The 14,404-nt window shown below is 61.9% G+C and overlaps 1 protein-coding gene across 2 annotated transcripts; it reads left to right on the forward strand.

Annotated features, from left to right (window-relative positions):
* Positions 1-2,384: 2,384 nt before the first annotated feature.
* Positions 2,385-4,128, forward strand: LOC138829548 (lymphocyte antigen 6L-like). Of its 2 annotated transcripts, none has more exons than XM_070025895.1 (3): positions 2,385-3,025; positions 3,444-3,654; positions 3,734-4,128. In XM_070025895.1, the coding sequence occupies exons 1-3, from the start codon at positions 2,761-2,763 to the stop codon at positions 3,762-3,764; spliced, it is 507 nt and encodes a 168-aa protein (XP_069881996.1). In that variant the 5' UTR covers positions 2,385-2,760; the 3' UTR covers positions 3,765-4,128. The 2 variants fall into 2 exon arrangements, with proteins under 2 accessions (XP_069881996.1, XP_069881997.1); XM_070025896.1 differs by having other exon boundaries at positions 3,755-4,128.
* Positions 4,129-14,404: the final 10,276 nt, after the last annotated feature.

Below are 14,404 nucleotides of genomic sequence, written 5' to 3' on the forward strand. Positions count from 1 at the left end.
CAGTACCAAATCTGCCTTCTAGGGAAACCACAACAAAATCCTGAAGCTCCCTTCACTGGAAACCACAGGAACAAAACCAGAACAAGTCTAGGCCCATGCTTCTGCTCATCACCACAGTAGCTCAGATATATCTCAGACCTGGATGTAAAATTCACCCGAGACCACAGGACACAGCAGCACAAAGCCTAGAGAAGCCAGGCAGGGTCTCACACACCCCAGTTACTACCAGGAGGACCAAGGTTCTAGGCCAGCCTGGGCCAGAAGTTCGCAATGCAGCAGCGGGGTCTGGTGGAATATGCCGGCATCTCAGGATGTTTGCACAGGAGGATCTCAGTCCGGACTGGCTAGGGCACGCGTCCAGACCCCATCTGAACAATGTGGCTGCCTGGTGGAACCTGAGTTCCCATCCCAGGACCTCCCAAAACAAAGCCCTGGTGAGAGGCAGCTCCTGAGTGCGCCACAGGGGAAACTGAGGCACGACAGATGATGAGGCATGGAAATGAGGAAGGGGAACTCGGAAATGGAGAGCGCGAACGCCAGCCTGAGAAGGAAGAGCCGGCGCCCTCTTCTTTATTCGGGCGAGTTGCACCACGAAGGGCAGCAGCGTCCGCCGGCCCCTCTCCCCTCCTCTCCCCTCCTCTCCCCTCTCCCCGCCTCTCTCCCCTCCTCTCCCCCCATCTCCCTGCCTCTCTCCCCTCTCCCCTCCCTCCCAGCCTCTCCCCCCTCTCCCCCCATCTCCCCTCCTCTCTCCTCCTCTCCCCCATCTCCCCGCCTCTCTCCCCCTCCCCCCTCCCAGCCTCTCCCCCCTCTCCCCTCCTCTCCCCCCCTCTCCCCTCCTCTCCCCGCCTCTCCCTCCTCTCCCCCCTCTCCCCGCCTCTCCCCCCTCTCCCCGCCTCTCCCCCCTCTCCCCCCCTCTCCCGGCCTCTCCCCTCCTCTCCCCCCCTCTCTCCCCTCTCCCCCATCTCCCCGCCTCTCTCCCCTCTCCCCCATCTCCCCGCCTCTCTCCCCCTCCCCTCCCTCCCAGCCTCTCCCCCTCTCCCCGCCTCTCCCCTCCCCTCCCTCCCAGCCTCTCCCCCCTCTCCCCGCCTCTCCCCTCCCCTCCCTCCCAGCCTCTCCCCCCCTCTCCCCGCCTCTCTCCCCCTCCCCCCGCCTCTCTCCCCTCCCCTCCCTCCCCGCCTCTCCCCTCCTCTCCCCGCCTCTCTCCTCCTCTCCCCCCATCTCCCCGCCTCTCTCCCCCTCCCCTCCCTCCCAGCCTCTCCCCCCTCTCCCCGCCTCTCCCCCTCCCCTCCCTCCCAGCCTCTCCCCCCTCTCCCCGCCTCTCTCCCCCTCCCCTCCCTCCCCGCCTCTCCCCCCTCTCCCCGCCTCTCCCCTCCTCCCCCCTCCCCTCCCTCCCCGCCTCTCCCCTCCTCCCCCCTCCCCTCCTCTCCCCCCCTCCCCTCCCCCCCCGCCTCTCCCCTCCTCTCCCCGCCGTCCCTTAGACTCCAGCCTTTCACTGCGCAGTAGCAGGAGCGACGCCCCTTGTCCTGGGGGCGCACCCCACCCGGGATCTGCGAGGAGCCTGGGAAGGCCCCGCCTGGGCGCCGGGAACTCAGCGCTCGGCCCAAGGCACACACGGGAGCTGTTCCCGCCTCGGTCTCCGCGGACTGCGTCCCTCGGCGCGGCGGCTCCCGCCGTCATCCTAGGGCTCGGGAGGCTGAGATCCGGAGGATCGCGGCTCAGAGCCGGCCCGGGCCGGAAGCCCTGGCTCCCACCGGTCATTCATCGGTTAAAGCTGGAAGCGCAGCTGCGGCGGAAGCGGAAGCGGAAGCGGAAGCGCTCGTCGTGAGCAGAGAAACCCGGGCAGCGCCCGGCCCCGGGCCAGCGCCAAAAACGACCGAGAGCGAGCGACCCCCGCCGGCCGGGGCGGGCCGGGCCGGGGAGGCCGGCTAGGGGAGGAGGGGAGGTCCTCCGGGCCGGCCGGGCGGTACTGGTGCGGGGAGTCCCCGCGTCTCCGCGCCTCGCCGCCTCCCGGGTCGCCCTCGGGAGAGAAGCGGCCTCCAGACCACCGCGTCCCTAGCCCGACGCCCCGGCGCGCCCCGGGTCCGGCCCCGCCCGCCCTCAGGCCCCGCCCATCCGGAGGCCCCGCCCACCCGCAGGCACCGCCCGCCTGCAGGGCCCGCCCACCTCGTAGGGCCCGCCCACCCACAGGCCACGCCCCGGTGCCCGCCCATCCCGCAGGCCCCGCCCACCTCGTAGGGCCCGCCCACCCACAGGCCCCGCCCCGGTGCCCGCCCATCCCGCAGGCCCCGCTAGAGGCTCCGCCCCCACCCGGCGCTTCCCCAGTCCGGCCCAATTGGTCTGGTCACAGCCTGCAGGCCCCGCCCTGTCCAGGACCGTCCTGAGCGTGTTCTGGGTCCAGGGCAGCCTCTGCTGTCCCGGGGCTGTTCTGGGCTGTCCTGGGGGCATCCTGGAGTCGTGCTGAGTTGTCCTGGGCTGTCTTGGCCTGGCCTGGTCTGTCCTGGGGTGTTCAGGGCTGTCCTGGGGTAGTCTAGGGGCGTCCTGCGTGTCCTGGGCCCTGAGTCAGGATCTGAAGCTGGACTGGGAGCCGTGCCCTGCCGCTTGGACCTATGGCACAGCAGGTGCCAGGAGGAGGCCAGCCCAGGCCTGCCCAGGCAGCCCTGGGGACCAGCCCTTCCCCGAGCCCCTCCCCCAGGGCGTGGTGAGGGCCGTGGGCGGGGCGAGAGCGGGCAGCCTGGTGGCCGGCCTGGGCCAGCCCACACCATGGAGGGGCTGGTGCTGGCGGTCTGGGTGTCCCTGGTGTCCGCAGAGCTGGTGGGCTCTGCAGAGGCACCAGGCAGGGGGTGCACGGGGGGCCCCGGCCCTCTGGTCCCGCAGGCTGTCCACCTGGTGCCCCGCAGCACCTCCCACGCCAGTAACCTGAGCTGCTTCCAGTGCTTCAAAGCCCAAAGCAAGAACCAGTGCCACCCCACCAAGTGCCAGGAGGGCCAGCAGGTCTGCGTCTCCAACGAGGTGACCATCTTCTCCCGTGAGTCCACCGCCTGGCCGCTCCGGCTCAGGTCCCTGCTTGGTTCAGAACCCCAGCGGGGGGGGGGACAGAGGGGAGGACATGGAGCACTAGGAAGGCAACTACCCCCATGGGAATAACACAAGCTGTCCCTGTGCCCAGGTGACCTGTGGGAACACATGGCAGCTGGCGATTGCTGGACCGTCTGGCTCCCTGGGGCCATGCCCGCCCCTGGGCCAGGCCAGCCCAGCACACGGCCTCCTCCCCGAGGCCCCATGTCCCAGGGCCTGGTTGCGGCATGATTCACTTAAGAGATCCATTCATGAAATGCGGGCTGTCCTCCACTTCCCGTTTCCCTGGGAATGATCCAAGAAAGGCCCTGGCACCGCGCCCTCTCGCTGGGGACTGGGGGCCAGCCGCTGTCTCCTGACTCCCGCAGGATCAAGGATCCGAGTTCTCCTAAGCAAGCGCTGCGCTCTGCAGTGCCCCAACTCCAACAGTGTGTTCCAGTGGAACGTGGCCACCTACCTGCAGGGCAGGATCACCAGGCGGTGCTGCTCCCTGCCACTCTGCAACGCCGCGCTGGGACTCGGCGCCCTGCCCGGGGGGCTCCCGCTGCCAGTGGCCCTGAGCGTCGCCAGAACCCTGTGGTAAAGACCCTCAGCCTGTGCCTCTGCCCACTGGCATCTCCTGCCCTCTCCAGCTGCTGTCCACTTCTATTCCTGCCAGGATGCCCCGGGTTCTCTCCAGGGGGCGCTGAGCCGGAGGCCGCCGGGGCCTGGCAAAGCCGGAGGAACGGGAGACACCACAGCTGCGGTCCGCCCCTCACCCACTCTTCCCTCCGCACTGGCCCCTCCGCCCAAGATGCCCGGGCAAGGGAGTGCCCACAGAGGGGTCCTCGCTGTCCCCTCCACACTGCTCAGAGACTGGGTGGCCCCACAGGCCCGCCCCCCTCCTGCTGGGGGAATCACCTCACCGGGCTCCCTCTCTCTGAACAGAAGACCCACTGTCCCTGGGGTGGCGTTTGCCAGGCTATGGTCTGGGTCCTATGAGGCCACTGGCCATGGGGGGGGCAGTGCCACAGAGGGGGCAGGATGGGACCTGAGGACTTGTGTTTGGTATACGCTTTTCCTCAGGAAGGGGGGCTGGGTGGGCGGGGCAGGGCTCCGCGATGGGGAGGAACACAGGAGGGCCCCAAGGGACCCAGCAGCAGCAACATCTGAGATCCGCTTCTGAGGACCAACTGCCACTCTCCCACGTCTCCCCCCAGCTTCACGTTCTTCCCAGAATAACACATTACCCACCTCAGCGTTGCTAATGGTCCTAAGCTGACTTTGAACAATGTGATAAAATATATGACATCGTGACACAGAGTTCACCAAAAAGGTAATTTCAAATGTCCCAAACGTTGTGTGTATGTAGCAGTCCTGGGCTTGAACTCAGGGTCTGATCACTGTCTCTGAGCTTTTTTTTGTCAGTCATGGGGCTTGAACTCAGGGCCTGGGCGCTGTCCCTGTGCTCTTCAGCTCAAGGCAAGCGCTCTACCACTTGAGCCACAGCACCACTTCCAGCTTTCTAGTGGTTTATTGGGGATAAGAATCTCACAGACTTTTCCTGCCTGGGCTGTCTTTGAACACTGATCCTCAGATCTCAGCCTGCGAGTAGCTAGGATTATAGGTGTGAGCACCGGCACCCAGCTGTCTGAGCCTTTTTGTTCAAGGCTAGTACTCTACCACTTAAGCCACACTTCCACTTATGGCTTTTTTTTGGGGGGGGGGGCAGTAATTGGAGATAGGAATCTCATGGACTTTCCTGTGCAGGCTGGCTTTGAGCCAGGATCCTCAGATCTCAGCTTCCTGAGTAGCCAGGATTACAGGCCTGAGCACTTTTAATTTACCTGCAGTACAGTTAGGATTAAGGTCAGCAGATTCAAAACTGCCCACCTTCTTGAGTCATAAAACAAGTCATAGTCAGGTATATTAAATCTCCTAAAACTCTCATCCAGAAACTTTGTAGATTTTCTTTAATTAGAATTTCATGAATATAATTTGCTAGGTTTATACCTAAGTTCTTTTTTTAGGAGGTGCTGTTGTACGTGTTAAGATTTTTACATTTCAGGTTCTACTTGCATGTTTCTGGTCTATATGTGAGCGCTGATGATACTGACATTACTCTTACAACTTTGTTCCACTGCTTTTTAGCTCTAAGATGTGTGAACTAGTTCACTTTCACATTTACTACTAGGGAGCTCAACCTCACACCTGCATCAAGAATGCTCAGTGTCACTTTTTCCTAACCCAATATGCAAGCGGGGCCGCTCCCCACCTCCCCTTTCTTCCCCACTTCCTTGGTAGGTATTTGAATGTATAATTCATTTTTCTTGCCACCTAACGTTTTTGTGGGGGAGTTTGAGGTATTAGGGTTTGCACTGAGGCAGGGCCTCACAATTTGTAGGACGCCAGTCCTGCTTTTTTGTTGTTGTTTGTTTTTCTGGTTATTTTCAAGGTAGAGTCTTGTGAACTTTTCTGCCTGGGGGGGGGGGGCCTCAAACTGTGATCCTTCCTCAGCTCCCGCCTGGCGGGGTCGGGTTGTTCTGTGTCTACAGCAGGCATTGGTGAGGCTCCATTCTCTCTCCGTTCCTGTAGCCTCTGCACCGGCTCTGCTCCGCTTCCTGATTCCAAGATTTAACTTGAGTGTCTTTTTGCAGACTCCCTATAAAAACACAATTACCAAACTCGGGAGAAATCCCACAGCTGCCAGCCGGTTCCCATGTTGGGGACACAGGAAGACCTCTGCAGCCTCTGGGGGGGAGGTGATGGCCGGGGCACCCTCAGGCACCCTCAAACGCCTGAAGACAGACGCCGACACCTGAGTGAGATGGGTCAGGGTGCCAACCCCATCTGCAGAAAATCAGGGCCACAAGCCAGGCAACGATGGCTCACACCTGTAGTCCCAGCTACTCAGGAGGCTGAGATCCAAGGATCGTACCTGCAATCCTAGATCTCAGGAGGCTGAGATCTGAGGATCAGAAGCCAGCCTGAGCAGGAAAGTTCCTGAGACTCTTTTTGTTTTTGTTTTTTGCTGTATATGTGGTACTGAGGAATCGAACCCAGGGCTTCATTCATGCATGCTAGACAAGCACTCTACCACTAAACCACATTCCCAGTCCTCCTGAGACTCTTATCTCCAATTAACCACCAGAAAACCAGAAGTAGAGCTGTGGCTCAAAGCACTAGAGTGCTAGCCTTGAGCAGCACAGTGGCCAGGCCCTGAGTTCAAACCCCATGACCAACAAAAAAAAAAGGTTAAAAAAAAAAAAAAGGAAAGAAATAAAGACCCCGGCACCTCCACCCCCGGCCTTTCCCCAAAACAACCAGTTCATCCGCTGAAGAGGAGAAGGGTTCTCAGAGCGCCCTTGGAGTGGGAGGGTGGTAAGAACCGGCACAAGCCGTCAATGTCAATGAAGCGGTGGCTTGATGAGCAAACGCACAGATTTAAAACAAACACACAGGGTCTGGAAATGAACAAGCCATTCGTTAGATGTGGTACCAAGAGAAAAGTAAAAATAATAATAAAAACCAAGGGAAATCAACCATAAGGCAGAACAACACCCTTCCCCTCCAGAAAGAGTGTGATTAGATGGAATCAGAAAGCAGAACACCCCCGGGGCCCTGCGTGGTGCAGACTGAGCAGGGACAGAGGCTGCTGGGGGCCGGGGGCCATGGGCCGGGGGTGGGGTCAGCACAGGGCCAGTGCTCCGGGACAGGGGTGTCACAGTGTGGCAGTCCCACGCCCCCAGACACACCCACGAGAGCAGCTGGGGAAGAAAGCCGGGCCGCGTGGGTTTGAACCACCGAGTGGGCTGCAGACAACACAGACGGAAGCTCGGGCGCCTTGTCATCCAGCTGACCCCACAGGGGCGCTCTGCGCCGGCCCCCTCCCCTTCTCCACAGCCACTGTTGATCCACATGATATTCAAGTTGTATTTTGATCCGCTTCGATACTTGAGTTGCTCTCCCTGTTCACTGTAGAGATAATTTAAAAGAAGTTGGCTTTTTGAGAAATGATAACATCTGAGCCTTTGAGGGTCGTGGGCCAGGCTCCGGGCGCCCGGGGCCCGGGGCCTGGCCCAGGTGTCCACTCGCTCGAGCATGAGTGACTGCTGGGACGCGCTGTCTGTCACCTGTGTCCTCCCCTTCGGGGCACAGAGACTTCACATCCTGGGCCCCAAGTCACGAGCCCGACCAGCGCCTGGACGGCCTGTGCGCTAAGCCAGAGCCTTCTGCTCTGGGCTTGCTCTGAGGAGGGAGGGGAGCCCTCCACAGGCACTGGGGCCCAGCCCCGTCCAGTCCCATGTGGAGGAGTACCCTGGCCCAGGAGGCCACCCTCCCCGGCCCTGGCTCCACCGCTCCCCGTCTCCCCGGGTCTTGCAGCCCTCACTCCACCCCTCCGCCGCCGGGCTCCTCACCTGGCCCTGCCCCTGTCCAGGCTGGGTGATGTCCCTGGCCGCCGCGGCCCACACCCGCTGCCCCATCGCCTTCCTCCCGAGCCTGGCAGGTCTGAGCAGCAGCCGCGTCTCGTCCGCAGCCCAGGGTTGAGGGCGGAGCCTGCAGTGGGCTTTCTGTGCCCGCTTCCTCTGGAGCTGAGGAGGCCAGTGCGAGGAGAGCTGCCGTCCCCCTCTCTGGGCCAGCCTGGCGGGGCCCCAGGGAGCCTGACAGAGGTCCCAGTTGGCTGTCAGGACACCCGTGGCTGCCGGCATGAGCCGCTGGGAAGCAGGGACCCAGGGCCGGGCTGGCGCAGGACAGCACCAGGCCCTCGTCGGAAGCCCTGCGACACTTGTGGCAACGTGCCCACGGGGCTCGCCCAGTCCGGAGGGGACCCGGCCCGCCTGGCAGCACCGGTGTCTCTCACGTCGCCTCCAGTGGCCTCCCGTTCTCCCTCACTGACCCTTGACCCTTGCAGGTCCAGCTCTAGGCGTGTGTGCAGCCGGCAGCCAGCAGGAAAGACAACGTGTTGGGGGGTTGGGGCGGTGGGTCTGGAAACAGGGCTGCAGACGCAGAGGGGGTGGAGGAGGGATGCCGAGGGTCCAGAGAGGAAAAGGGGTTCCCCTCGGTGGTGTCCTGCTAAGCATGCCCAGAGGGTTCCTCATCCTCCTCCCAGCTCCACAACCCAAGCCGCCCAGCCGCCCGGGGCGGGACGCTGGGCAAGCGTGCCCAGCCGGGCCAGGCTCCGTCCCAGGTGGGAGCCCACGACACAAAGCCGGTCCCCCGGCTGGCGGCCAGGCGGCCCGGGCCCGGCCCTGGGCGAGGAGCTCAAGCCTGCGCTGCGTCCCCGCTGTCCACGCCACCTCTGCCCAAGGGGCCCAGGTCTGCCTGAGACCCATCCACGTGCCCGTCCACGGCGCCACCGCCGAGGAGCACGGGCAAAGGGGGGCGGCGTCTCCCTCACTCCGCAGGGGCCTCTGTGCGTGTGTGTCGGGTTAGGCTTCGGGTGGCCACTGCTGAGAGGGCTGACACCCGTTTCCAGGTGACGTGGCCCCTCACAGCAGGATGAACGCAGCCGCTCCACCTCTGCCCTGTACCCGCAGCCACCACCCTCAACGGCCCCTGCGGTCACCAGGCACCCAGGCCTCCCACGGGACAAAGGCCCTGCCTGACCGGTCCCCAGGGTCGGCCACCAGCCACCCTCTGACCGCAGGCCGGCATCTCGCACTGGGAGCCCTTACCCTCGCAGACCTTTGGCCCCTGCCCCTAAATCCATGTCCAGTTAGGCCTATGGCTCATGTCTGTGCCCCTAGCGGGCTGTAGATGAAGTGCCCCCCGCACGGCGCCCCCAGTCTTGGGCAGTGGGAGGCCTGTGCTGTAGGAATGGCGATCCTCAGAGGCCAGCACACACGGGGCCTCCCCCGCGGCGCTGCCGGGGCTGCAGTTCCGCTGGGACGCTGGCCAGGCAGAGCCCGTGCTGCCCGGGGGCGCGGCGCCACGGCCAGGGCTCTGCGGAGCGGCATGGGGAAGGAGAGGACTCAGAGCCGCTGGGCCTGGCCCGGCTCCGTCACCCAAGACTTCTAACAAGGACAGCCCAGACCCCAGCAGAGCCGCGGGTGGGTTGCTTCCTGGCTGTGGGGAAAGGGCAGCTTCCCTTCCCCAGGGTGGGGGACGGAGCCAGCCCTGAGCTCAGTATCAATGAGGGAGGGAGGAGGGGAGGGGGAGGGCAGAGGCCTAAGGAAAGCCCAGAAGTTGGGGGTCCGGTCCACGTGCCTTCCGGGGGGGGGGGGTTGGATCGGAGTGGGAGGCGGCGCGGCTGGGGACGGTGCTGGGCCCTGGTGGGGGAGGGGCTCCTTCTCCAGAAGCAGTTTCTGCCACTGCCCCCCATGGGGTTTTGTTTTATATTTTCTTCCTTTTTAAAAGTTATTTTTGGGGGTCCGGTCGTGGGGCCTGAACTCTGGGCCTGGGCGCTGTCCTTCAGCTCTTCAGCTCAAGGCCAGCGCTCTACCATTTGAGCCACAGTACCACTTCTGACTTTTTCTGCTTATGTGGTGCTGGGGAATCGAACCCAGGGCCTCAGGCATGCGAGGCACGCGCTCTACCACTGAGCCACCTTCCCGGCCCTCAACAGGATTTTTTCCAGGTCCTTCCATTTCCCTGCAAGTGACCTAATAGTGTCCCTCCTCTCCATCCTCATTGTAGGATGAAGCTGACCGGCCCGGCCCGGCCCGGAGCCCGGGGTGGCACTGCTGGTTGGCAGCAGGGAGGTCAGGGAAGGTTGTTAGCCCAATGGGACGGGCACCTGGGGCTGGCAAAACAAAAGATTTGAATTTTCACGTCGTCATAATTTGGTGTGCGTGTGGGGGCCCTGAGATAAACAGCAGCTCCTGCGCCGTGACTGGGCCGCGGTGCCGCAGCGTGCTGGCTATGAACGTGGGCCCAGCCGAGGCCATCCGGTCCAGAGTTACTCCTAACACTGAGAACCGCTTTCCACCACGGCCGCCTGCCCCGCCCCGCCCCGGCCTTCCACCACCTGCTGCCCATGCTGGGCACAGGGATAGCCACATCCTCATCCTGTGCCCACACCCACAGGAGTCTCCTGGCAGATGCTGGAGCCACCTCCTCCCAGGGCCTCAGCCCTCCCCCAGGGTCTCAGCCCTCCCCCGGGGTCTCAGCCCTCCCCCAGGGCCTCAGCCCTCCCCCACGCAGGGTCTCAGCCCTCCCCCAGGGTCTCAGCTCTCCCCCAGGGTCTCAGCCCTCCCTCGGGGTCTCAGCCCTCCCCCAGGGTCTCAGCCCTCCCCCATGCAGGGTCTCAGCCCTCCCCCATGCAGGGTCTCAGCCCTCCCCCGGGGTCTCAGCCCTCCCCCAGGGTCTCAGCCCTCCCCCAGGGCCTCAGCCCTCCCCCCACGCAGGGCCTTAGCCCTCCCCCAGGGTCTCAGCCCTCCCCCATGCAGGGTCTCAGCCCTCCCCCAGGGTCTCAGCCCTCCCCCAGGGTCTCAGCCCTCCCCTCATGCAGGGTCTCAGCCCCTCTGCCTCCAGTGGAGTTGCGTGGCTCAGCCTCACTCATGCTCCTCCCCTCCCAAGGGAACGGAGGTTGATTACCTTTTTTTCCCTATTCTATAACTTAAGGAGACAATGAGCCATTTCCATGTGTGCACAAGTGGTACAGTGAATGTCCCGCATGAGCTCTGTGCACACGCAATGTAGTGACTGTCTCATGTGAGCTCCGTGCACACACACGCAATGCAGTGACTGTCCCGTGTGAGCTCTGTGCACACACACGCAATGCAGTGACTGTCCCATGTGAGCTCCGTGCACACACACATGCAATGCAGTGACTGTCCCTCGTGAGCTCCGTGCACACACACATGCAATACAGTGACTGTCCCTCGTGAGCTCTGTGCACACACATGCAATGCAGTGACTGTCCCATGTGAGCTCCGTGCACACACACGCAATGCAGTGACTGTCCCATGTGAGCTCTGTGCACACACACACAATGCAGTGACTGTCCCATGTGAGCTCTGTGCACACACATGCAATGCAGTGACTGTCCCATGTGAGCTCCGTGCACACACATGCAATGCAGTGACTGTCCCTCGTGAGCTCTGTGCACACACACACAATGCAGTGACTGTCCCATGTGAGCTCCATGCACACACATGCAATGCAGTGACTGTCCCGTGTGAGCTCTGTGCACACACACGCAATGCAGTGACTGTCCCGTGTGAGCTCCGTGCACACACACGCAATGCTCTTGTGTGAGCTCTGTGCACACACACGCAATGCAGTGACTGTCCTGTGTGAGCTCCGTGCACACGCAATGCAATGCAGTGACTGTCCCGTGTGAGCTCCGTGCACACACACATGCAATACAGTGACTGTCCCTCGTGAGCTCTGTGCACACACACGCAATGCAGTGACTGTCCCGTGTGAGCTCTGTGCACACACACACAATGCAGTGACTGTCCCTCGTGAGCTCTGTGCACACGCATGCAATGCAGTGACTGTCCCTCGTGAGCTCCATGCACACACATGCAATGCAGTGGCTGTCCCGTGTGAGCTCCATGCACACACACGCAATGCAGTGACTGTCCTGTGTGAGCTCCGTGCACACACACGCAATGCAGTGACTGTCCCTCATGAGCTCTGTGCACACACACACAATGCAGTGACTGTCCCGTGTGAGCTCTGTGCACACACACGCAATGCAGTGACTATCCTGTGTGAGCTCCGTGCACACACAATGCAATGCAGTGACTGTCCCGTGTGAGCTCCGTGCACACACACGCAATGCAGTGACTGTCCCGTGTGAGCTCTGTGCACACACACGCAATGCAGTGACTGTCCCGTGTGAGCTCTGTGCACACACACGCAATGCAGTGACTGTCCCTCATGAGCTCTGTGCACACACACATGCAATACAGTGACTGTCCCTCGTGAGCTATGTGCACACACACGCAATGCAGTGACTGTCCCGTGTGAGCTCTGTGCACACACACGCAATGCAGTGACTGTCCCTCGTGAGCTCTGTGCACACACATGCAATGCAGTGACTGTCCCGTGTGAGCTCCGTGCACACACACGCAATGCAGTGACTGTCCCTCATGAGCTCTGTGCACACACACACAATGCAGTGACTGTCCCTCGTGAGCTCTGTGCACACGCATGCAATGCAGTGACTGTCCCGTGTGAGCTCCATGCACACACACGCAATGCAGTGACTGTTCTGTGTGAGCTCCGTGCACACACATGCAATGCAGTGACTGTCCCTCATGAGCTCTGTGCACACCCATGCAATACAGTGACTGTCCCTCGTGAGCTCTGTGCACACACATGCAATGCAGTGACTGTCCCATGTGAGCTCCGTGCACACACACGCAATGCAGTGACTGTCCCTCGTGAGCTCTGTGCACACACATGCAATGCAATGACTCTCCCGTATGAGCTCTGTGAACACACATGCAATGCAGTGACTGTCCCGTGTGAGCTCCGTGCACACACACACAATGCAGTGACTGTCCTGTGTGAGCTCCGTGCACATGCATGCAATGCAGTGACTGTCCTGTGTGAGCTCCGTGCACACACACACAATGCAGTGACTGTCCTGTGTGAGCTCCATGCACACACACATGCAATGCAGTGACTGTCCCGTGTGAGCTCCGTGCACACACACGCAATGCAGTGACTGTCCCGTGTGAGCTCCGTGCACATGCATGCAATGCAGTAACTGTCCTGTGTGAGCTCCATGCACATACACGCAATGCAGTGACTGTCCTGTGTGAGCTCCATGCACATACACGCAATGCAGTGACTGTCCTGTGTGAGCTCTGTGCACACACACGCAATGCAGTGACTGTCCCTCATGAGCTCTGTGCACACACACGCAATGCAGTGACTGTCCTGTGTGAGCTCTGTGCACACACACGCTATGCAGTGACTGTCCCGTGTGAGCTCTGTGCACACACACGCAATGCAGTGACTGTCCTGTGTGAGCTCCATGCACACACACGCAATGCAGTGACTGTCCTGTGTGAGCTCCATGCACACACACGCAATGCAGTGACTGTCCCTCATGAGCTCTGTGCACACACACGCAATGCAGTGACTGTCCTGTGTGAGCTCCATGCACACACACGCAATGCAGTGACTGTCCCTCATGAGCTCTGTGCACACACACGCAATGCAGTGACTGTCCTGTGTGAGCTCTGTGCACACACACGCAATGCAGTGACTGTCCCTCATGAGCTCTGTGCACACACATGCAATGCAGTGACTGTCCCTCATGAGCTCTGTGCACACACACGCAATGCAGTGACTGTCCTGTGTGAGCTCTGTGCACACACACGCAATGCAGTGACTGTCCTGTGTGAGCTTTGTGCACACACACGCAATGCAGTGACTGTCCCGTGTGAGCTCCAGGCGAGCACACGAGGTGCAGTGACCATCCCGCGTGAGTTAAGAGTCCGCTGCCCACACAGCTCTCCGGAAAGGACATGTGAGGGCTACTTCCTTAGCAACTGCCATCCAGACAGTGCATTGTCATCAACCACAGCCACAGTGTGTCCCCAGAACCTCAGCCTCCCTCCTCCGGCCACCACTGTCTCCCGAGGGCCCCAGCCACCTGGGAGCCACCCTGCCTTCAGAGACGCGCTCCGCTCCACCACACCGGGAGCTGGAGGGAAGCGTGTGTGTGTGTGTGTGTGTGTGTGTGTGTGTGTGTGTGTGTTACACGCTCAGGCTGGTGTGGGAACAGCAAGTCCCTGTCCACTCAGCATGAATGGCTGCAGCGCCCTCCGCTCTGTACCCCAGTGGGGGCTGCATCAGAACCCGTGGTGGGTGGTCAGCCAGAGACGGTCACAAACGTGGGTCTTGGGGTGGGGGCTTGTGCTGGCCGAGTCCCTCCCGTGGAGCGGGCCGAGCGAGCCGCGGGCGGCTCTGTGAGAGGACCGCCCAGGCCTCAGGGCACTGGGCCTGATGTTCACGTTGGCAGAGCAAACTCTTGAAGGGTGTGTGGGCGAGGCCAGAACAGGACCCGTGGCCACAGGGGCACGAGGACACAAGCACGAGGCCACCACCAGGTTGGTGGCCGACTGTGAGCCTACCGCAAGTCCTGTGACCACCGTGAGGGCGGCCGGCACCCCTCCAAGCCGGAGCTGGGGCGTGGGCCGGACAAGGTGGGTGCCCCCAGCGGCGGGACCTGGCCGGCAATCGGCCTCGGGTGAGTGACACAACGCAGGAGCCCGGTGGCCTGGACATGCAGGACAGCCGGGGATGGCGGGGCGGGGACTGTCACCCTCGTCAGCCGCTCGCCGTCCGCTCCTGGGACACCACATGGCCTTTTCAGATGGAGCAGCCCACCCACAGTCAGTGGCCTGCCTCAGTGTCCCACCAGCAGGACGCTCTTCTGGGATTT

Source organism: Dipodomys merriami, unplaced genomic scaffold (assembly GCF_024711535.1).
Source record: "Dipodomys merriami isolate MVZ:Mamm:240054 unplaced genomic scaffold, mDipMer1.0.p SCAF_174, whole genome shotgun sequence".
NCBI classification, from domain to species: domain Eukaryota; kingdom Metazoa; phylum Chordata; class Mammalia; order Rodentia; family Heteromyidae; genus Dipodomys; species Dipodomys merriami.

Excerpts from the sequence above, each read along its gene's own strand:
- LOC138829548 (XM_070025895.1), top strand. The coding sequence starts at position 2,761 with ATGGAGGGGCTGGTGCTGGCGGTCTGGGTGTCCCTGGTGTCCGCAGAG. Across the intron at positions 3,026-3,443 it reads CGAGGTGACCATCTTCTCCC|GATCAAGGATCCGAGTTCTC; the intron begins GTGAGTCCACCG and ends TGACTCCCGCAG. Across the intron at positions 3,655-3,733 it reads AGCGTCGCCAGAACCCTGTG|GATGCCCCGGGTTCTCTCCA; the intron begins GTAAAGACCCTC and ends TATTCCTGCCAG.